Raw genomic sequence first — 23,304 nt, forward strand, 5'->3', positions numbered from 1 at the left:
CTCCCGACCTGGTGCAGGGAGGGACACATCAAGCCAAACAGATCGTGTAACTGGTAAATTCTGTGCACCTAGCAGAGGACTGGAGGGCACAGGCCCAGCCCACAGGCAAAGAGATCCAATGAGGTTTTCAACGCCACCAGCCCAACAAGATCCCATGGCTGGATCCAATCTGCAGGTCTAATTATGGGACTCCTCACACTGCACAAGTGCTTGCTTTGGGCTTGAGCCATGGGCCTCTCGCCACGTGTATGTATGAGTGCACGGAACAGCTTTATAGAGACATAATTCTCATACCATGCAATTTGCCCTTTTAAAGCGTACGATTGTTTTTCTCCCCTACTACGTTCGCAGAGTCGTACAACCATCACCACAGTCGATTTTAGAACGTCTTCAGCATCCCAAAACCAAATGCCCTACCCATTAGTAGTTGTTCCTCTTTTCTTCCTTCGTCTAACCCCTGGCAACCACTACTCTACTGTCTGTCTCTATGGATTTGCCTATCCTGGACATGTCATGGAAATGAAATCATACACTATGTGGTCTTCTGTCACTCCCTTCTTGACTTGGCATTATGTTTTCAAGGTTGATCCACGTCATAATGTCTATCAGTATGTCATTCCTTTCTTTTACGGCCAAATAATATTCCATCATATGGACAGACCACATTTTGTTGATCCATTTATCTGCTGATGGACTATTCCGTGGTTTCCACTTTTTGGCTTATGTGAATAACGCTCCTCTGAACATTCATGTTCAGGTGTTTGAGTAGATATATGTTCTAATTTCACTTTTAAAAGTACCTAGGGGCACCTGGGTGGCTCTGTCAGTTGAGTGACCAACTCTTGATTTTGGCTTGGGTCGTGATCTCAGGGTCCTAAGATGGAGCCCTGCATTCGGCAAGGCCTGAATTGGGCTCCGTGCTCAGTGCAGAATCTGCTTGAGGTTCTCTCTCTCCCTCTCCCTCTCCCTCTGCCCCTCCCCCCACTCACACGGGCTTTCTTTCTCTTGCTCTCTCTCAATAAAGAAATAAAACCTTAAAAAAAAAAAAGGAAGTACCTAGGAGTGGATGACTGGCTCATAGGCTAAAGCGTATATTTAACCTTATAATAAGTGCTGTACCGCATTCTTTTGCGCGTCCATCAGAAGCACAGAGAGTTCTAGTTGCTCCACAGCCTCACCAACATTTGCTAAGGTCAGTCTTTTTAATTTCAGTCATTCTGATGGAGGAACAGGGGTGTCTCGTAGTTTTAATTTGCATCTCCCTGTCCTCGCTCTGAACCGCTGCAGTTAGTTGCCTGGCCAAGCATGTTCTCCCTTGAGGTGAACAAAGACAAGTAGGTGTTGGTAGTAGAAAATCGGGTGAAGGAAAGAAAGAGTGTTTGGGTGGGCAGGAGAGGAGCCGGACAGGGGCAAAGCAGAGAGCTGCCTTAGCAGTTTGCAGGTTGGCTGTCTTTGTTTTTCCGGCACATTGGAATCTCCTGGCTCCTGGTCTTTGATTTCCTTTAATTAGCCTTCCCTAGTGACAGCGACAGGTCAAGATTTGTAGGAAGTGCTCCAGACGACTCTGCCTGACAGACCCACATCCCTGGGCGTTCATGCCTTAGGGCTGAAATGCATCCTATTTCTCATCCTCTGAGCTGACTTAGGGGCTGGCAAAGCGGTCGTACTTCTGGTGGGTTGACTTTTCATTCCCTGCTTTACCTCCAACACAAAGGAAGTGTATTATTTACAAAATATCACCTAGAAAATATCTCCCTGGAAAGAATTAAACAGTTACACATTAAACCCTTTTAAAAAGGCAGGCACGCATTAGCTGCCATTAGGACACCAGCACTGCAGACCTGTTTGGCGTCTATTTGGTAGAAAAACAAGCTACTAAAGCTTCCAGGCAAAGTTGGCTCGCCCGAAGGACTTTGGGTTGTAAATCTGACCCTCAGAGATTCCTTAAACAGCAATAGCCATGCTGGGGAGGGAAATTTCCTAAATGTGGTGAGGAAATTTTAAGAGTTTGGGACAAAGTACTCAGAAATCAATTCCTCCTGAGCAGGAAACAGATCTATGAAAAAAATAAATGGTAGGATGGTGTGATAGCTATTATGACAGAGAGACGGACAGGGCACAGAAAGCAACTGTTTGGAAGATGGTTTAGGGCTATCTGACAGAAAAGGGGACATTGAAGTAGTTGGGCTTTGAAGGATGAATAGAAGTTCGTTAGAAGCTAACAGAAGGAACAAGCTACCGGTGAGAAGAGCATGCATAAGGCACTAAGATGTGAAACCACGCAGGTTCAGGAAACTGTGGGTCCTTAAGTGGGTCTAGAGCATAGGGTGTATAAGAGAAATGGTGGGAGGGAAGCTGCTGAGCTCAGTGGAGGCCAGATCCCAGAGAACCTCGAGGGCCAAAATAAGGAGCTTGGTCAGAGTATGTTCTTGAGAGAGCACCCTGGTTACCATGAGGGGGAATGGATGGAGAGAGCAGGGTTAGGTACGATTTCACCAGGGCCTCAGTGCCAGGTGTGGCCCAAGGATGTGTGATGGGCCAACGCCATGCTGTGTACCTGGGATTGGAAGTCAGCTGGCAGCACTCCCAGGGGAGGCTACGGTTGACCAGGGCCTGAAGGAGGGTACGAATCCTTCCCAGTGGTCACCCAACTCATTCTCCACAACCAGAGAGGGCTGTGGACCCTCCTCCCCCTCGGGGCAGATCCTGGACACCATGGGATTCTTATTCTAGGACGGGAAGATGACCAGGACTCAGCCGGGACTGGAACAACCCAAATGCTCCAGGCTCCATCTCCTTGGTACTCAAGCCCCTCATGACCTAGTGTCCTAAACCTGGCTGACAACCCAGCTCCCCTCCCAGCTATGTCGCACCCTGGGAGTCGGGCAGGTCAGGACTGGTCAGAGCCTTTGCTTTCCCAGAGTTGGAAATCGAGGTACACATGAGGCCTGGGCTTGCCAAGGCTCCCAGGATTAAGAAGGGGTCAGGTCAAGACTCGGAAGAGGGTCCTCAGGTTCCCAAGTCACTTTTCCAGGCTGCTTCTCACAGAGGGTCACGAAAATGAACACTGTGCCGTGAAGTAAACATAAATTTTCTTACTTTCATTCTCATGACCATTCCCATTTTGCGGATGAGGAACCGAGGTCCACACGAGTAACAGAACTGGCCATCTGATGTCTCAAAGACGCACCAGGCTGTCTTCTCAGATCTGAAAACAGACTTGCATCAAAAGGTCTTTCCACACTGGCAGCTGTCAAGCCTGCTTTGCTAAGCAAGGACCGATGAAGACACAGGCCTCTGGAGACCGTAGTGTTTTCTGCATTGGCATATGTCAAGTGACTTGCAAAATACCACGGCGCTAAGAGACGTTTTTTGCCACAGAGCTCTTGTGACAAGGTGAAGAGGCCATGATGCTCTGGGACTCGTGCTTCTTTTTAAACATAACCATCTTTCTCTTTCTGTCACATAATTCAGATCCCAGGCCAGCGTCAGAGCAGGCAGGGGAAGTTGCCCTCCGCCCCCCGCGGCACCCACTTCCTCCGGGGCCCAGGAGAGAGTGGGCCTGCTATCTCCCAGGCTGCTGCTCTCCGAGCCGGCCCCAGGTACCAGGAGTTTGTTTTATGGATGGGTCTGTCGTGAGTCAGTATGATAATGTTTCCTGTGAGAACTTTATTTCCCTGCATTGTTTGCAAAGTCTGTGTGTGTGTCTGAGCACGTACTCCTAATCTCGGCGGAGTCTGCGCCTTGGTTATAAGACACCCCTGAGGGTGGGGGTAGGGGCCCAAGGAGACCAGACGTGGGTTGTCCCCGGCCCCTCTGGTGGCAGGGAGAGGTGGGGGGTGACTCACACGCTTAGGTCTCGCCTGCAGCCTGTGATGGGCCGGCTTCTCTGCTGAAAGCCACTTCAATCAGTCATCTCTCGCTGGCACTCAATGTGGGCCCAGGCCACGCTGGCGGCACCCACCCGTGGCCGTCTGGGACGCTTCTGAATTAGGGCAGCAGACGACCCTCTCACTTAGCTTTTAGCTCCTTGGTTTGCAGGTGGGGAAACCCAGGGAAGTTACGTGGTGTGTCTAAGCTGAACCGACCACTAGGGAGGACCATGGTACAGCAGTCAAGCCGGGTCTTTGGAGTTCCCTGGTCCTAGGTTCAAATCCCAACTCCGTCACTTGTCACCGGGCAGGTCACTTCCTCAATCTCCGTCGCTTCGACTGACAAATGGTGTTAATCACGCTCAGCTTGCAGACCAGCTGCAAGCATTAAATCAGAGAACAGATACAGAGCAGGTGCCACAGAAGGAGTTTGGAGAGCACTCTTTCTTTCCCCATTTCCTTAGCAATACCAGCCTGAGCTGGTGGCTGTCGCAAGGGCTACACAGCAGGTGCCTCCGCGGAAGGCAGCAAGGGGGCATCAAGCCACCTTGCTCACAACAGTTCTCTTCAGACCACTTAGTCAAAGCCACTGGACTCCCGAGCTTTCCAGAACAGACAGGATATGGCCCTGCTGCTAAGAGATGGCTATCAGTAGTAGTGAGTAGCTTAGCCAAGAGTTTTAGTAGAAGAAAAAAGAAGAAGAAACTCTAAGTTGTCCCAGCTCTCCTTCACATCTTCGCCCACTGCCCGCTGGCTTTTCTGACCCTGCCTGCCATGGCATTCAGGGGCAGCCCCACATTTGCAGTTCTGTGCTTACCTGCCTTGGTGGCATATCTATTAATTCTTTCAACTCTCACTTTCATCTTTTGCTGTTATGGAACTTTCTGGTGGATATTTTTTTCCTAAAGATTTTATTTTTAAGTAATCTCTACACCTAACATGGGGCTCAAACTCACAACCCCAAGATCAAGAGTCACGCACTCTACCTACTGAGCCAGCCACGTGTTCTGGAGATTGGTTGTTTTAATCTGCCCAGCATTTACCTCTTCTTCTAGAATCAGAACCCGGGTTTGGTTTTGAGTCCCTCCCCTAAGCCTCACTAAACAGTCTTTATAGACTGTCGATACAACTATTTTTTTTTAAAGATTTTATTTGTTTATTTGACAGAGATAGAGACAGCCAGGGAGAGAGGGAACACAAGCAGGGGGCGTGGGAGAGGAAGAAGCAGGCTCCTAGCGGAGGAGCCTGATGTGGGGCTCGATCCCATAGCGCCGGGATCACGCCCTGAGCCGAAGGCAGACGCTTAACCGCTGTGCCACCCAGGCGCCCCCGATACAACTATTTTTGGCTAAAGGAGGACATGTGATCCCACCCAAGCTAATCAGATGCTCTTTTCCTGGGTTCTGACTCTCAAGGGGGGTTACACAAGGACTGAAGACAGTTCCAGTTGCTTCATCCCACAGAGGTTTCCTAAAGAGATGAGCCAGGTCTGCTGCCTGGACCCGTGGAACTACTTTTGACCCGTCCTTTCCATGGTGTGATCTGCGGGCTCTCATCCCCATACCTTCCCAGTTGGTTTTGTTTGCCCTGAAGTTATGGTTGTAACTTACAATGGACACATCCTCAGTAACACACAGTGTGCATACAGTAGCCCCCTTATCCATGGGGGATATGTTCCAAGACCCTCAGTAGATTCCTGAAACCACAGATGGTACTAAACCCTACACACGCTGTGTTTTTTTTCCTAAGCATACATACCTATGAGAAAGTTTAATTTATAAATTAGGCACAGTAAGACATTAACAACAACAATAATAAAACAGAACAATTACAACAATATACTGTAATTAAAGTTATGTGACGGTGTCTCTCAAAATGCCTTACTGTACTGTGCTCACCCTTGTTCTTGTGATGACGTGAGATGATAAAATGCCCACGTGACAAGACGAAGGGGGAATGACGTAGGCCCTGTGACCTCGGGCCAGGCCACTTCTGATCTGATGGTATGTCAGAAGAAGCATCACCTGCTTCAGGGGCACCGTGGGTAACTGAAGTCATGGAAGAAGAAACCGCAGGTAAGGGGGAGGGGACGACTGTATATATACCCTGATATCTGGCCTTCCCATTTTGTCTCACGAGCAGGGACTGAGTCGTTTACTCATTCACTCATTTATTTATTCAACAAACCACGGCCAGATTCCTACTTTGTACGAGGTCTGTGACGGGAACTGGGTGTTTGGAAAGGAAAACACAGTTCCTGCCTCCAAGCAGCCTGAAGTCTGGTCCACCCTTGTGAAAACGTACAAGTTACTCCGCAGTCTGTCATTCATGGAATGATGCTCGCTGGGCACCTCCGGCGAGCCTGGTGCTGTGCTGGGGCTGGGCTGACGGCGTAGAGGATGAAATCCCTGTCCGCACATCACCAGAGCAATCCGCACGAAGCAGGTGCTAAAAATGAACCCAGGGTTCCAGAAGGTCAGAGTCTGAGGCCATCCAGAATCCACACAGTTCTGCCGGTTTTTGAACAATCCTGTGGGGTACTGGGGACTAAGTATTGTGGTTTCATAAAATATTCTAGTTTTTTACAGCTTTATTGAGGTGTAATTTACATACCATAAAATTCACCCATTGTAAGTGTACAATTCAAGGCTTTTTAGAGAATCTATGGTGTTGTGCAACCCTCACCACAGGTCAGTTTTAGAAGGTTCCCGTCACCCTGTGGTTCTCTCGTGCCTGTCTGCAGTCGACCCCTGCTTGAAGCATTCTATTTTTTAGAAAGGCTAAAGGAAAATTTGAGAACCAGTCATCTATTCTAACCCGCTTTCTCTACCGATGGGGAAGCTGAGGCCCAGAGACGAGAAAGGGCCCTGCTGAGGACATGCGGTGAGGCAGCAGCCCTGCTGAGATTCAACTCCAGAGCCGCCTGACTTCAAAGCTGGGTTCTTCTCACTTATGGGAGGCGGTGCCAATAGTGGTTAGGGATCCCAGAACCGTGCAGTGTGAGCTCAAATCCTGGCCCCCCCATTTATCTGCTGTGTGACCACGGGCAAGTTGCTCAACCACTCTGGGCCTCAGTTTCTTCACTGGCTCGTGTGCAGAAGGACAGTACCTACCCGAGAGGGCCGGTGTGTGGATTCCACGAGATCACATATATGAAAGCGTTTAGCACAGTGCAGGACGCCGAGTAAGTTCATGGGGAAAGTTGGCTGATAATGATCATTTCACCACATCGCTGTCTCCCAGTTTCCCCTCAGAAATTTGGAAGTGAAAAACACAGTGATGAAACAAAACCAGTCCAGGCCCCAAATGGCACTGCATGTACAGAGGCAGCTTTCTAAGAACGTGGTGCAACACCCCACCCTGGGGCATCATCGCCCGGCTTGGCCGATGGAGCAACTGCCGGGGGCGTTGCTCAAGCTGCCCGGGACCCAGCCGGGAGCCGCGGCGGTTGCTGTTCCTTCCTCCCCGGTTTCAGCATTGCCCAACAGGCCCACAACAGACACATTTCATCAGCGTCCAGGGAGCCTGGCTCCCTTCCCACTCCCACCCTGAGGGGCCAGATGTGTGATTCTGGCAGCCGGTCAGGAGGGGCCAGGCTCCGCCCCCTGGCCCGCCCCCGCCGCTGCCCAGCAGTGCAGGAGGCCTCGGAGCCGCGCGCAGACGGGGCAGGGCACCCAGGAAGGAAGGGGACTCAGCGCTGCATGCTTTGTGTCTGTTATCTCTGTCAGCCTGAGAAGGAAGCTATTAATATCATACCCCGTGACAGCTGAGGAAACCGAACTTCAGAGAAGGGGGGTGAGGGTGTTCGCCCAGGTAGGGAGCTCCCAAAACACATTCCGTCCCAGGAGAGGTGGGATGCGATCCGGGTAACGCTGCTTCTATGAAGCAGGGTGGGGTTTTGTTTTGTTTTTGTTTTTAGCACACACACATTAGACATACTTGAGACACGGTGGAAAGAGCTCTGCCTTTGAGACTAAGCATGTCTGACTTCGGGCAAGTTGCTTAACCTGAGATTTCATTTGGGGGAAAACACTGCCTCGTTTGCTAGGTTGCCATGGTGATTAGAGAGCCTGTCTGTAGAAAGCACCTAGCATGGTTTACTGAGCTGCTCCTGGGGGCAGGGTGTGAAGGACACATAGCTAAAACAACATCCCCAGCCCTACGACGTTCCAGTGTATGTGACAGGAGACAACATCCTATGGTAATCTAAGTTCCATTTTGGGGGGAGGATTTTATTTATTTACTTATTTTAGAGAGAGAGCGAGCAAGAGAGTGTGCACACACAAGTGGGGGGAGGAACAGAAAGGGAGGGCGAAGGAGGGNNNGAGTCTCAAGCAGACCACACACTGAGCACTGAGCGTGGAGCCGAGGCAGGGCTCGATCCCAGGACCCTGACATCACCACCCTGGCCGAAACCAAGAGTTGGATGCTTAACTGACTGAGCCACCCAGGTGCCCATGTAAGTTCCATTTTGATGAAGATTAGAATAAAAGAGCCATGGCAGAAACTGAGGAGGGAGCCAGGAAGGTTCTGGCTTTGAATGGTGAATGGACTGTTGACAGCTAGAGAAGGCTGGAAATCAGGATGTGGGAAAGGGAGGTGGGAGGTGAAGCTGGAAAAGCCCGCTGAAGTCAGACGGTAAGGATCTTGAACAGTGGAGCTTTTAAACTTTATCATGTAGGTCATAGGGAGCCATTCAAGGTGTTTGAGCAAGGGCATGACTGGGCCAGGGACCCTGATCCGTTGGCTGCTGCACTAAGGTTGACAGGCAAGGGCCCTTCCCTGGGCTCCCTGACTGAATGAGTGTGTGAACGCTGACGGCCTGCCATGTGGGAGGCACCTGCTGACTTCAGAAATGATTTAAATATGCGGACCACTTTAACAAGGTAGTAACTCAGCCACCAGAGAGCAGGTGAGAACTTGGTGAGCAGGGAGCACTGCTGAAACCCGACATTAACGAGAGGTGCCAGCGCCCAGCAAAGAAAGAAGTACCACAGGACAGTCAGGGAAACAGTGGAGCTCGCCAGTTGGGCCATTTGTTTAGGGGCACATAGCTCCACAGCAGCTGCTCTGTTGGCGTTCATAATGATGACACTGGCAGGGAGAGCAAGTCACCATCGGTCGGGACACCCTGTTTGCCAAAGCAGGGAATCGCTCATTTTATCACTACCATAAAAAATAAGGATGAGTATGCACATAAAATAAGGTGATAGAAACGGTTCCTCCCTCTGGGTCCTTCTTGGCTATCCGGGACAGCCTGCACCATGCTCCAGCGAAGCCAGGCCAACTGGGAGAAGCCACAGCTGGGGCTGGGGCACCGAAGACCACTCTTTTGCCATTGGGGTCACTGGGTTAGCCATCATCCATCCGCCTATCACCCACTTTTATTTCCAGACACTCCAAGAACCCCCTCCTCTTTATGCCTGGTCTTGGGCCACCTTGCACAGATGTTTTGCCATGAACCAGGAAAGTGGCCACCAGCCTTGGGCTTCCATATGCTCCAGATGACGCTGAGGCTTCTGCTGGGTTTCCAGATTGTTCCATGGGAGCCACAAATACCAGGTTTACCCCTAAGGTTGGGCTGACACTTGCTACTCTGGCTCTACAAACCCATCCTAGGAGCCTCTATGTTGCACTGGTGGCAATAAGGTTTGGGGACAGATGTCCTCTGTCCAACTTCATAACTCTCAGTCAAGAGCCACTCCTGCTTAGCCCCCAGCCACTTCCTCCAGGGTACCCCCAAGGGCAGATGCAGACCCCGACCTTGCGGTGCTCAAAGACCAGCCACATCTGGCTACACAGCAGTGGCCCGAGTCGCCCCATCCAGGGTGATGATCCATGAACCTGAAGCCTTAGGGGTTCGAAAGAGAGTGAGGCCACTGAGGGCTGGGATGACCAGGAAAGGGAATTGAGAAGGAGAAGGAGAAGAGCTTGAGCAGCGGAGAAAATAAGATGAAGAGAGGGAACAGAAAAGATGACAAAAACCCGCACTTGCATTTTTGTTAAGTGTAGGTGTATGCTTTGGGCAGGATAACTTGTTGGCACATGAATTTCAGACTTGCCCTTGCGAATGTAAGAGACTCAAGGAAGAAAGAGGTAAAGCATCTCCATCCCTCCACATCAGCTTTCTCGCCAAGAATTTACCAGCCTTTTCCCCCCTAAAGCCAGTGCTCCCAGAATTGACGACATTGGATGGTTCTGGATGGAGAGGGGTTCAAGGGTCAGAGGGAACAGAAGTGGGAAGGAAAGGGCTGTGTCCACTGAGACTTGGGCGGGGGGGTGGGGGCAGGAGGTAGCTGAGCCACTGATGGGTGTGCCAGCAGGGAGGCCATGGGGGCAGATGCTGGAGCTGTGACCCCGGGGACCCTGGCTTGATCTGCAGGGATGGAGTCGCCTGCGTCTGAGAGGCCAGGGAGGATCGCAGAAGCAGCCACAAGAGACTGAGGACTAGAGGCCCTTCCTCCACTTGCCAGTTGCCCCACCCTAAAAACATACTTATTCGATTTAGAAAGAAAATATATTTACTTTTACACTCAAATACTGTGGAAGAATTTCATACCTCGTTCTATAGGCACCGAAAAATGGATTGAGAGGAAATCACCACTGAATATCGACATTGGTGGTCATGTTCACTTTTGTCTTTGTGCCATTCACAGTTTGTCCGTGATGAACAGGAATTAGTTTTGTCATAATGCTGTTTTTAAGACAATGAAGCAGGCTTCCAAACAGCATTTTGGTAAAAAAAAAAAAAAAAGTACGTAAATGTCCGTGCGTGTGTATTTCTACTTAGACCAGAAGCTTGGGCAACGGTAATGGCCCTTGTCCACTTGTCTCTCAGTGGTCAGGTTGCAGCTGATTCTTAGTTTCACATTTTTCATTTTGAAATGAATATTTGAAATGAGTAGGGAATTTCATTCTCTATTGACTATTTTTCCTATAATAAAATGAACTGTATAGTAAAGAGAAAGAAATGAAGTATTTTCTAAAGGGGAGGTAGGAGGCCTGCCCACCCCCTCCACCCACCTTGGGGCAAATGAGAAGGACATTGGGGTGGGGGGGCTGATGTGGAGGTGGCTGAGTTGAGGCCAGTCCCCATGGGAGCCTGTGTTGAGCAATGAGGCTGGGCTGGGCAGGGAGGGGGGGAGGGACTGGATTCCAAAGGCTGCCCATCAATCCCTTGTCCGTGCCCACAGTAGCATTTGCATCAGACTTTGGTAAAAGTGACCTTATCTACCCCTGCAAAGTATACCCCCCTCCTGCGTGGCAGGCATCTGTCGGGTCCAAGTTGTGCTGGGCCCTGCAAGACAGAGATGAATGTGATAGATTTGGTGGAAGGAGCATGAGCTCTGAGTACCAGTCTCACCTCTGAGGCTGTGCAGCCTTCAGCAAGTTCCTTACCCGCTCTGGGCTTCAGCTCATTTCTCTGTAAGGATAAGGATAATGCCACCTCCCCCGAAGGGGGCTGTCCCTGAACGGGGTTCCCAGGCCCCTGTGGAACTCAAGGTCCTGGCTCTGGGGTCTCTGATCCCCTGTCTGTCCTTTAGGACAGCAGCCCAAATTGATGAAAAACCACCCAGTGAGTTGACGACTATTTCCTGAGTGCTTCCAAGGCGCTCCAGAGGCATCGGCTCCTTGACCTGAGCAATTTGCCACGGACATTTCCACTGCGTGCTAGGTTCCGGAAAACGGAGACTCACATGGGCCAAGGGATTTGCCCCGAAGCCACAGAACATGAAGTGGCAGATCAGGACTTGGATGCAGGTCTGGTCAGGTGCCTAAAGCTCCAGCTTTAACCCCTGGGTGACCCTGCAAATGCAGACACTCGCAGCAACAGGGATCCTGCGGTGAACACACAGAAATGGCCTCGCACCCGGCCATGAGCCTTGGTGCAGAGAGCCCGGCCTTAGAACGCAGGTGGCAGACTGGGCTGGGGGTTGGAGAGTCATACGGTCCTGGGCTCAAATTCTGACACGGGCGCTTAATAACTCTGTGACTTTGGGTGCCGTTTACCCTATCTGGGCCTCAGTTTCCTGATCTGTAAGAGGGATGGAAGTGATGATGCTTCCCCCAGCCCAGGAATGCTGTGAAAATATGAAATAATGTATAGCTAGTGCCCTGGCCTGTGGCTGCCACTCAATAGATACCAAAAAAAACCTTGTTGTGTTTGTATCTATGGAGCCCAGCATTGTTTATCGGGGCTTCTGACTGGCAAACCCTTGACCCAAACCGTTGCACAACACCGGTCCTGATCATATGAGCCTTTGCACCAGAGCTCAGTCCCCTGAGTCCCCATGGCCTTATCCTAAGATGCTGAGCCCCGTGCGTGTGGCAATAACCGTCTCACATGGCGGCCACCCTCCCTGCAATGAGTGTGGAGGCAGCCAAAAGCCCCGTGGTGTCACCACTGTGTGCTCCATCCCAGAGCGGACGCTCTGCTTGGGGATTGCTAAACATGGCCCTGTGTCCCTGGCACCATTCAGGGAGTTCATGCCAGGGCTGGAGGGGGCTAGAGATAGACACGGTCCCCAGTGCCCACTGTTGGTAGGGGCATAGATGTCCGACTCCACCATCTCTTCCATTTGCCCACCTTCTACCCTGCAAGACCATGGACTTAAAGGTCAGAGAGACTGGGGTTCAAATCTAGGCTCCACCGCTTCTTAGCTATGTGACTGTATATAGCACACTTTCCTTCCCTGACCCCATCTGTAAAATGGGATTTATCATTCCTACGGTTCCGGGTTGCCATAAAGATTAAAGGACGTGATGGGTGTCAAGGTCCCAGCAGAAGGCCTGGCCCCAAATGGCTGTTGAGTATGTCTACTGGTGACCTTAGATAACCCCCTTTTCTCTCTGGACTTCAGTTTCTTCACATCAGACATGAGACCTGATGGCCTCTTGGGGCCTTTCTAGCTCTCACAATCTTCAGGCTTGTCCCCGACTGGAACAAGAGTCATGGATGGTGTTCGCCATCGGGCAGGAAACAGAGGGCAGAATCAGCCCAATGTCACTTAGCCATTCAGCTAGAGGCTCAAGGCAAGCTGCAGAGAGTGGGAGCTTCCTGCCCCAAACTTCCAAGCAACAAGGAACTTCCCTTGCAGGGTCTGAATAGGGACTCAGCTGGCTCTCTGCCTGCCATTAAGGTGTCTGGACACTCCCCTGGGCCACTCTTAGCCTTCTGAGCCTATTCAGTTCATGGTTCTCTTGAGCACTAGCTTGTGCTGGCCTCTCCTTATTCAATCTCTATTTTAACTTTCTAAAAAGAATGTAAGCTCTTCAGTCAAGGGGCAGGCCTTGCACAGGGCTAAGGCAGAGTCAACACTCACCAATCACTAACCGAGTTATCTGTATATGTCAGGCTCTGTGCTAACATTGGGGTGGTTACCAGCCTCCAAGATGCCCCCCAATGATTCCAGCCTCCTAGTATCCACACCTTTGGTAGTTCCCTCCCACAGTGAATAGAGCTGAGTTGTATGACCAATAGGGTCTTGTAGAAATGACAAAATTGACTTCCAAGCCTAAGTCATAAAAGGGCAGTGTGGATTCCACATTTCACCAGCTGTCTTGTTGTGAAGACACTCAAGTGGGGGCTGGAGGGCTTACTTGGCAAGGAACTGAGGCCTCCTGCCAATATCATGTGAGTGGGCCATCTTGGAAGCAGATCCCACAGCCCCAGTCAAGCCCTCAGATGATGCAGGTCCGGCTGACATCTAATGCAACCTTATGAGACACTCTGGCCCAAAACCTGCCAGCTAAGTGGCCTCCAAATTTCTGACCCACAGACACTGTGTGAGATAATCAATGATTATTATCGTTCGGGGCCATCAGGATTTTGGCACAATCTGTTATACAGCTGTAGATAACTGATACATTCAAAAGTATAAAATGATATATCAGTATAATCAACCACTCATTCCCTCTTCTGAGGGACTCTGACTTACTCACAGCCCTAGTGCCTGAAACATGGTCTGTTGTCCTGCATAGCCATTTTCCCAACCATGGTTTACTGACCATCTCTTTCAGGAACACGCAGGATGCTTGCCTATAGTGCAGATTGCTGGGCTCCACACAAGACCTATTTGGCAGATGCGTGTGCCTCTGGTGTCATACCACGTGGCAGGCCCATCTGATGTCACCCACAGCTGCGGTAATGGGTCTGTGCATGCTCAGCTCCCCTTGAGCTGTCAAGTGTCCCACGCCCGGTATGTGCGGCACATCTTTTCACATCCTGCCCAGGACTTTCTCCAAGCTTGTGGGAGCCCACATAGAAAGAGAGTCAGGATGCCCCTGGGGGAAATCCTTCACCAGTGGGGGTGGGAACTGTCCTTCTGGCACATACTCTTGGCGTATTTATTTACTGAGAGAGCAGTGACCTCAGCAAAGCACACCTATGTTGACTTTTCCTCCTTCCCTGTCTTGTTCTCCTCATTCTCTCACTACTGCTTCCTGCAGTCACCTCCCCCAGACACCATCTGCACCCATGGTCCTGTCTTGGGCTCAGATGAACACATTTTAAGACATACTGAATCAGTCTCTGAAGTGGGTCCCAGGCAACTGCATTAATGAAAGCTCTCTGGATGATTCTCCAGCACCCTCCACGTTGAGAACGCTCTTTGAAGTAGAGTTTCCCAGTGTGGGGACCAAGTGCGCTGCTTCCGAGAGTTGCTGGGTTGTCAGATGTGCTGGACACCTTCCATCTGCCCGTCCAGTTCCATGCCCACCTTTGTCCTAGATACTTTGCCCCCGAATGTTTGGCATCAACAGGCATCCTCACTCTCTGGTTCCTGGCCAGCTTCAGTCGAGGGGACACACGCAGGAGCCCGGAGGGGAAAGAGAGAAGGTTTGGGAGTTTATTCCCCTGGTTCCCTCCCTGTGGTGTCCCCATGAGCTGGCTACCTCTTTGGACCAAGGTCACTGCTTCCTTCAAGCTATCTTCTTCCCACGGCTTGCTTTCTCTCCAGGTTCTGGTTACTGCTCTTTGTCACTGTGCCTAGCCCCATGTTCTGCACTATCCCTGTGGTTTCTTTACACTCTGCCTACTCCTTTGTAAATAATAATCCCTTTATTAAACTCTCTTCAAATTACCCAATCTGAGTGTGCCTGCTATTTCCTGTTGGGATCCTGACACAGTTCTGCTTGCACCACGCCTTGTTGTGGTGGAATAAATCACGTTTCCCTCACGGAACTATGGTGGTTGCAAGGTGTTTGCTCCTCCAGAATCCATTTCCTTTTCCCTGACCTTTGTTTGGGAATGTTCTCACCTCCCAGCTGCTTCTGGGATGGGTGGGACACAGGGATAAGCTCACTGGCTTTATGTACCCCCCTGGACACAGTGGTTGGTTAGGTGGTATGTCATGTGACTTGGGATGGTCCAATCAGGCTGAAGTTCTGGTGGGGGCTCCCTGAAAAGATCAGCAGATCCTGATTGGGGGAGGAGGGGTTGCCTGACCACGCTGGACTTTCTGGGGGTGTCAGCTTCACCTTGGGCAGAGGTGCAGTTGAGAAATTGGCTCCTTTCTCTACCAGCTTAAAAACTGTGTGCTCTTGGGCAAATTACTTAGCGATTCTGTGCTTCAGTTGCCTCTTAAAAGGGGGTATGAGAATTTAACAAGTGCCTCAGTGGATTCTTTTAAGACCAAACCAGAGACTTCATGAAAATAAAATAGATAAAAATAGAGAGGGAGACAAACCATAATAGACTCTTCACTACAGGGAACAAACTGAGGGTTGTTGGAGGGAGGGGGGTGGAGGGATGGGGTAACTGGGTGATGGGCATTAAGGAGGGCACTGGATGTAATGAGCACTGGGTGTTCTATGCAACTGATGAATCACTAAATTCTACCCTGAAATTAATAATACGCTATATGTTAACTAATTTGAATTTAAATAAAGCCAAAAAAAAATTCATGTAAAGAACCTGGAACAGAGATTTTATTAAAGCAGCTTTTAGGCTTTACCTAGAGGCCTCTTCTTTCCTAGGACTTCTTTCCTGGGATAGTCAGTGGAGCTGGAGAGAGTTAAGTGACAACCTGCTGCTTGTGCTCAGAAGTGCCCCTTTCCCCACTGAAGACTTTGTTAGCCAATCAGCCTTCTCCACACCAATTCACAGGCTTCTCTTGCTCACAGGGACTGGCTTTCTGTGGCTCCCTTCCGCTGGCTCACTTGACGTGCCCAGGAATGTCTGAATCACCCCTTCCCTGTACCCACATAAATTATAACCCAGACCTGATTCTCCCGTATTTCCAATGGACAGAGATCTCTGAGAAGAAAGGGAGCTGGATCCTGGGAGGCATCCTGCCAGAAAGTGGCTTTAATAGCTGGCGTTTGCTGGCTGAAGAGGGGGAGCTCCATGCTGCCCGCTGCTGCCCTTCTGGTCTAATCTGTCCTCCAAAGCCTTTGTGAGTCCTTGCTGCAGAGATGGCCCCAGCACCCTTTGCAAACAACCATCTGGTCACAGCCAGGCCTGGAACATCAGGGAAGCAGGACAAGGAGAGGTGAAGGACCTTGCTTAGCACAGCTATTCCTCTGGTGTCCGAACCTCATCAGAGCTGCATTTCTTGGGATTAAACACTGCTTTGTTCAGATTTCCCTTTAAAAAATGTAAATACTGGAAAAAGGAAAGGCCTTTAGGATCTGATTCTGCCTCATTTCCCATTCTTCTTTCCTAGGAGCCATGTCCCATCCCCCGTGGACAACTTAGTGTTTCCAGAACCAGGCCAGGCTCTATTATATCTGTGTACCTTTACCTCTACCTTTCCTTTCCCTGGAAACACTTCCACACTTTCTCTACCTGATGGACTCGTTTGGATTCTTAAGATTCAGCTTAGTTGTTGCCCCCTCCATCCTTCGTGCCGAGTTAGGGGCTCTGCACTGTGTTCCTGTGGTACCCTGAACCATATTCTGCCATTGCCCATATCACTCTGACAGGTCACTGTTGGTTTACTTGTCTGCCTCCCTCGCTAGACAGTTCCTTGGATGCAGGGCCCAGGGCTGGGTCACTCCCAGCATCCTCGGCACCCAAGGTCTAGTATATAGTAGGTGCTCAGGGTGTTTTCACTGGCTGTATGAACGGGTAAATGCCCCTATCCTAACTGGCTACTGTCATTACTAACCAGGTGTTTTAGTTTGGGCTTCCCCACTAGCAGACCCTAAGCAAGGATCTGAGTATAAGCTGTTTATTGGGGAGGTGAGGAGAACGCCATCAGGAACCTGGAAAAGAAGTCAACCAGATGAAGTGTGTTTATAAACTGGATCCTAACCCCACTGGGCATCTCTGGCAATATAGATTGTATCTGACCTGGGGAGTGAGGGTGCTGGGCGTTTGCCCCCCACTCCTATCAGTCCTTGACTGGGGCTGCTCTTGGAGAACATTAAGACCGTGGCAAATCCTATCAGGCATCAAGCAGCGCAGAGGCTGGCGGCTGGGGCCGACCTCTTGCACTGAAGCTGGAAGGGCGAGGGGGAGCATGGACTCCTGCCCTTGTATTCTGCAACCTCCACACTCCCCCTTCCCGTCCAAGGACTACACACTCCTTGAGGGCAGTGACCGCCCATTCATCTTTATGTTCCCAGCATTCAGCAACAGTGCCTGGCTCAGAGAAGATGCTTCGTGAGTACTGAATGAATGAATGAATGAATGAGTGAGTGAATGAGTGAGTGAAAACAGTGGCTATCAGGTTAGCAGCTTTCTTCTTCCCTGGCAGGAGAAATTGGGGGTCTGGAGGTCCCTGGGAGCCCAGAGAGAATGTAGATGGGTTCAGGAGGAATGGAGGGGGCCAGTCACTGGGAAGGGGGAAGACTGCCCCACAGCTTTGAGGCTGGCCGGCCAGGTGGCCATGAAGAAAGGCTCATTTCATGTATTTTATGGGGTGGGGAGGCTCCCCAGGCTCAGGGCTTGCTGCTGTGGGAATCAGTTTCCGCCCTGGGCCTGTGGGCTTGCGTGACTCCAGGAATGCTGGGCCCAGGGCGTGGAGGCAAGCAAACGCCATTAGCCGTATCAGTGATCTCCCGGCGCAGATATGGAAGTTTGAGGAGGCCCAGCCGGCTCTGCCCAACTGTAAAGAGACCTGATTGAGGCAGGTCATGGGGAGGTGGCGGTGATTAAGGGGGGTTGAGTCTTGTGGACTTCCTGCCCAGCAGGTAGTGGTGACCGGGGGAGTGAGAGGATGGGATATTAGTCATAGTGTAAACCCTCTCTGAGCTCATAAAACCCGGGCAGAGAGCTGGTTCAGGAACCTCCAATGGCTGCAGGGAGAAAAGCCTATTCCCTCCGGTGGTATTGTAGTGCGCCGGGCTTATCTTCCTAGTCTGGGACCGAAGCGTCTGGCTTCGGTCTTGGGTGCACCTGCCCTGAGGCCTGACTCAGGAAGCCAGGTGCAGAGAACAGCTCTGTTAAGGTACCAGTAATTCAGTGGCCCCTATGAATTTCTAGTTCACAGTGTTTGCGAAGCACTTTCTCCTCTCCCTGCCTCAACTATCCTCCAAACAGCCTTGCTATGTCTGTAAAACGGTTATAACCTCCACTTCATTGGTGAGAAAACTGAGGTCCCAAGGTTCCAGGCCTGAGAAACATGGGAGTGGAAAGGAAGAATACCCAGGGAGTCAGACTGGGGGACTGAATTTCAATGAGAGCAAGTCTAGCTTTTGGCTCTGGCTGCGGCCCAGGGACGCGGGCTGGGGTGAGGCAAGGGAAGGGGGTTGTGTTTCCTAGGCTGGGAGCTGGAGGCAGGCACCTACTGGGAGAAAAGAATCTAAGAGTGAAAGGACTCTGGCCCTGGGCCCTGCCATCTGTCTGGGCCACTGCTTCCTGATAATAAAACTCTCTCTAACAGCAAAGACAGGAGCTCCGGGGAGGTTTCTGCTGAGTTATGGGACAGAATAAAGTCCTACGAAGGAGTCAGAACAAGATACACGTCTTGAATTGTATGTGTGTGTCTGTGTGTGTAGAGATGGGACTGAAACACCCACAGGGGCCCCATTTATGCAGGTCTCTAAGCCCAATTCCTGGAGGTGATAATGAAACGGAGAGAATATTCATCTCTCATGGTCACTGTGTGGAGAAATGAGATGACATATGTCCTTGCCCGTGGGAGGCTCTGAAGAATTGGGAGTTAAATGGAATCCTATTTCTCCAACAGCCCCTAGCATGTCGAAGGCACTCCTCAACATTTAGGGAGCCAATGGATAAAAAGAAAACAGGGAAAGTGAAACCTCCTTTTGACCTCACTGGGAAAACAGGGCTTAGAGAGTCAACACAAATCTTTGGAATATTCGTTGGTCTTCTCTTTGACTGTCTCTGTCCTGTGACTGTCCTCACCCTCTTGCACTGCCCCCACTGTGCCCCTCCAGCCCACCTCACCTCTCAGCTGCAGACACCTGTCTACCTAACAGCTAACCAGACCCCCACCTGAATGTCCACTGGGTTCCTACCCTTAGTATTTCTAAAACACAACCTGTTATCCTTCCCTCGGATAAGCCCCCATCTCAATGAAGAGCATGTCCCTGTCCTGCCATGTCATCCAGATCAAACCCTGAGAATCACCCTGGAGTGCTCCCCTACCCTCCCCCCCGACATCAAGCAGGTCCTGGACTATTCCTCACCACTGTCCACCTCCTCCAACCCCATTGCTCATACCAGCTTCACTTCTTGTCCACATGACAGCCAGAGCCTCCTAGAGGTCCTCCCACCTCCCCATCAAGTCTCATCTCTTTGCTGGCTGACAGAGTGAATATATCTGATTTGCCACTTCCCTGCTTAAAATCTTGCATGGCTCTCTACCCCCCCTAGGATAAAATCCAAACCTCCTCATCCATTAGTATAGGCCCCAGCCTAATTTGATTCCATTCTGTTCCAGCCATTTCTCCCTCCACCCCCCAGCACCCTTCTGTTCCAGCCACAACAAAATACCCACCCTGCCTAACACGCCATGTGGCTTTGCCCACGAGCCCCTTGCCTGGACAACCCTTCCCTGTCTGTCTGGTCAATCCTTACAAATCTTCTCAGTCCATCTCAAATGTCACCTCCTCCATGAAGCCTTCCCTTACCCCCATCCAGAGTTAAATCTTCCCTGCACTTCCATGGCAACAGAAACCAGAGAGCTCACATTCTCTGGGAAATTTATGATAACCTATTTTGACATTGGATCGCTAGGGCAATTTTTGGTTGGAAGAGCATGGCTGTCCCATGTAGCCCTGACATGCACAGTCCTCTGTCCCAGTGTTTATCACAGCATGAAGATGACGATGAATTCACATTTGCTAAGTCACAGTGCTGCATGCTTTCAAACTTGATCTCTTTTTCCTTCACAGCAACTTTATGATGTAAGTATGACCTTGCCCAGTTATAAAAGAGGAATTACAAAACCTTTCTAGTTCAAGGTCATACTTGCCCAAGGTCATACCCCCAAGAAGTGGCAGAGAAGGGGCTTGGAGCCCACCTGCCTGCCTCCGAAACTTCTGCTTCCTTCCACTTGTCAGGTGGTGTTGACGTTGCCAGCTTAGATGCCTGGCTCTAGGATAAAGTGAGCTCCTAGATGACTCGAGTCACACCAGGCATATCTGAGTGTCCCAGAGCTGGGGACAGAGAATGTCTGTGAACATTTGCTGATATTGAGCTCAAACCCCTTCCTCCTCATCCCTCCCAGGCTGACCACTAGTGACTTTTTTCCCTTTTCAGGCTCTACTTTGGCCAGATTTCCTTTCTCTCAACCATGCAGGGAGCAGGGTCATGGGACTCCAAGTCTGATTATCAGCTATAAGGTGTTGGGCAAGTACATTCTTTTCCTAAAGGATACTGGGGCCTGCTCTCCGCAGAGTAGGGTACATGGTCCATTCTTAGGGATACTTAAGGCCGTGGAAAACATATTGCACCCTTCCGTGGAGAGCCTTTTTCTCCTTTAATTTTTCAGGTAAGCAGAAATAAATTAATTTAACTTCTAAGCAATATTTTAAACATTAATTCAAAATAAAAAAACTTGGCATAAACTACAAAGTTTATGTTAACTTTTAGGATAAAACTTACATGGGGTAGCTTTAGGCTACATGCCTCACGTCTCCAGGGAATATGATGGAAAGATGTGGGAAGTACCCAGTAAAATCGTGTGGGTTCCCAGCTACCAGGGCCCACCCTCGCTAGGGGTATAAAGAGATGCTGATTGCATCAACACTCCCTTCTTCTTGCTCTGGTCCTTTCGGTCTTCTCCTACAGCTGGTTTAATACAATGGAAAGAACTATGTCTCTGGAGCTAGACAGACCCGACTTTGAATCCTAGAGTGGACAGTTACTGCTCTGGGAACTCAGACTTAAAATTCTCTGTTTCCTTTCAGTGTCATGGGCTTAATGATACCTCCTACCCATGCCGGATATACTGCTTGCCCTGCGGATTTGCCCTCCGCCCATCCCTACCCTGCTCTGTGCCCCGTGAGCCTGAATCGTATGGATGGTATCAACTGGTTCTTTTGTTCCCTGGCTTTCGGTAGGATCTGGCCAATGGGAGACTCAGGCGGAAGGATGGGAAGAGAGAGAGGAAGGGTATTTATCCCCCAGTTTGTTCTCTGCCATCTGGAGGACAGCAGCGAGAATGTTCCTCACTTCCTTGGGCCACAGCTCTTGCCACTTGGCTACAGCTCTCTTGGGTTCCAAACACCTTTCCCTCCCCTGGCCTCAGGGCCCTGGCTAGCCAGGGGGTTGGGGGGGGGGCAGGTCTCACCACCCTGCAATGGTTTCCTTTAACCCTCCCAAGGTTTATAAATAGTGCCCCCCCCAGCCTGCACTAAGCGCTCCCCAGGGGTCCCCTCCTGAGTATGCCATTGTTTTCTGTGGGACCCTGACCCATAAAGCACCTCACTGGGGTTGGGGAGGATTAAATAAACGGCTGCGAAGCAGTTTATAAGTAAAGCTTGTACTCGGTGTTTGAGAGGCACAATGGCTGTCACTGGGGACCGACTGGAGAGACCGGGGAGGGCAGAGGCAGCCCTGGTTAGAATCTTGCCAGAAGGAGGCAACTCCTAAAAACGTCCTCCTTCAGCAACAGCCGCTCCCTCTCCCGGAGCCCTGGGAGGCCTGGCCGGGGACAGGCTTTTTCAGGGCACGGTTCCCGCTGCTGTGGCAGCAGCGGCAGCATCGTCGGTAACACGCCGGGCTCCTGGGAGGCCCTCCTGGCTGCCTCGCATCTGGCAGGCTCCGGCGGCCAGGGAGCCCCCGCGGAGCCGCCAGCCCGCTGACTCAGCACAACGCCCCTCTCTCAGCAGCTCGGCTTGGGTGGGAACCGACCGGCCATCCGGCGGCCCCTCCCCTCCCCTTGGAGGCAGCACCCCCTCTGGCTGGAGCAGCTCCAGGCCTCTAACGAGTGCTGGCTGTTGTCTTGTCCAGCCCCGGCCGCGCTGAGGGAGAACACGCTCGGGCAGCAGAGAACACGGTTGGTCAGCCAGAGGACTCTGTCTCCCTTCCAGCCTCCCCCCTGGAGGCGTCCAAGGACTTGGGGTGTCAGAGCTGGAAGGACAGGACAGAGCCCCTGACAGTGTAGATGAGAAAACTGAGGCCCAAGAAAGCAATTTCCGAGGGGCCACCGCACACCGCCAGGCCAACACTGGACGATTTCTCACAGGCTGGAGTCTCACGGTGTCCTCTGTGGTTGAGGACGTCGCTCACCAACGCACGGCCCCAGGCCGGAACAAGTACCTAGCAGATTGTGTGAGGTTGTCTTAGAGGATTTTAATTATTGAGGGGCTCATGGGACCTCTAGTCCTCACAACAATCCTACAAGGTAGGAATTGGGATCATCACAAACTAGGTGAAGAAGCTGAGGCCCAGAGACAGGAAGCGGCTTGCCTGACGCTGCACAGCTAGTTTGCGGCAGAGCCAAAATCCAAGCTGAAGTCTTCTATGCCATAAGCAGGCAACACTGTCTTGGCATCTAGCAGGGTGCAGTAGAAAAGAACCCTCGGTAGGGTGGGCCTCAGCAAGCCAGAAGTCTAGCCTCAGCTTTGCCTCTGCCTTTTATTTGCGTAAACGTGGGCTAGCTCCTGTACCTCATTGCGGCTCACTTTCTTATCTGTGAATATTGGTGAGCTGGCCGGCCCTGCTTCCTTTCTTTGATAGTCTATAAGACATGCCAGGTAGGTGCTATTATTCCCATTTTACAGATAGAGAAACTGAGACCCATTCCTTTATTCATGATGACTATATTAGATGTAATTTGCTAAAGGACTTCTTTCTATACGCCAGGTTCTTTGTCCCCAGAGAGGGAGGTGACTTGCTTAAGGCCACACATCAAGAAGTGGCAGAGCCAAGCCTCAAGCTGACAGTGGATACTTTTAACATACACTTCATGGCCTCCAGGATTAGGCAAAAGTGGCCACAGGATCACAGTTTTCTAACTCTTGCAGAAAGCCACTTGGATCCTCCTTGAGCACAGCCCATGGCACTAAATAGATC

General features: G+C 50.9%; 1 protein-coding gene across 1 annotated transcript in view; it reads right to left on the minus strand.

Moving 5' to 3' along the window:
* Positions 1–6,030: 6,030 nt before the first annotated feature.
* PPARG (peroxisome proliferator activated receptor gamma) overlaps positions 6,031–23,304 on the minus strand; it is a 154,629-nt gene continuing 137,355 nt past the window's right edge. The window contains exon 7 of the mRNA XM_040628436.1: positions 6,031–6,320. Within this exon, the coding sequence (XP_040484370.1) occupies positions 6,292–6,320 (29 nt within the window). The 3' untranslated portion in view covers positions 6,031–6,291. The remainder of the gene's footprint in view (positions 6,321–23,304) is intronic.

The sequence above is a fragment of the Ursus maritimus genome, unplaced genomic scaffold (genome assembly GCF_017311325.1).
Source record: "Ursus maritimus isolate PB19 unplaced genomic scaffold, ASM1731132v1 scaffold_14, whole genome shotgun sequence".
NCBI classification, from domain to species: domain Eukaryota; kingdom Metazoa; phylum Chordata; class Mammalia; order Carnivora; family Ursidae; genus Ursus; species Ursus maritimus.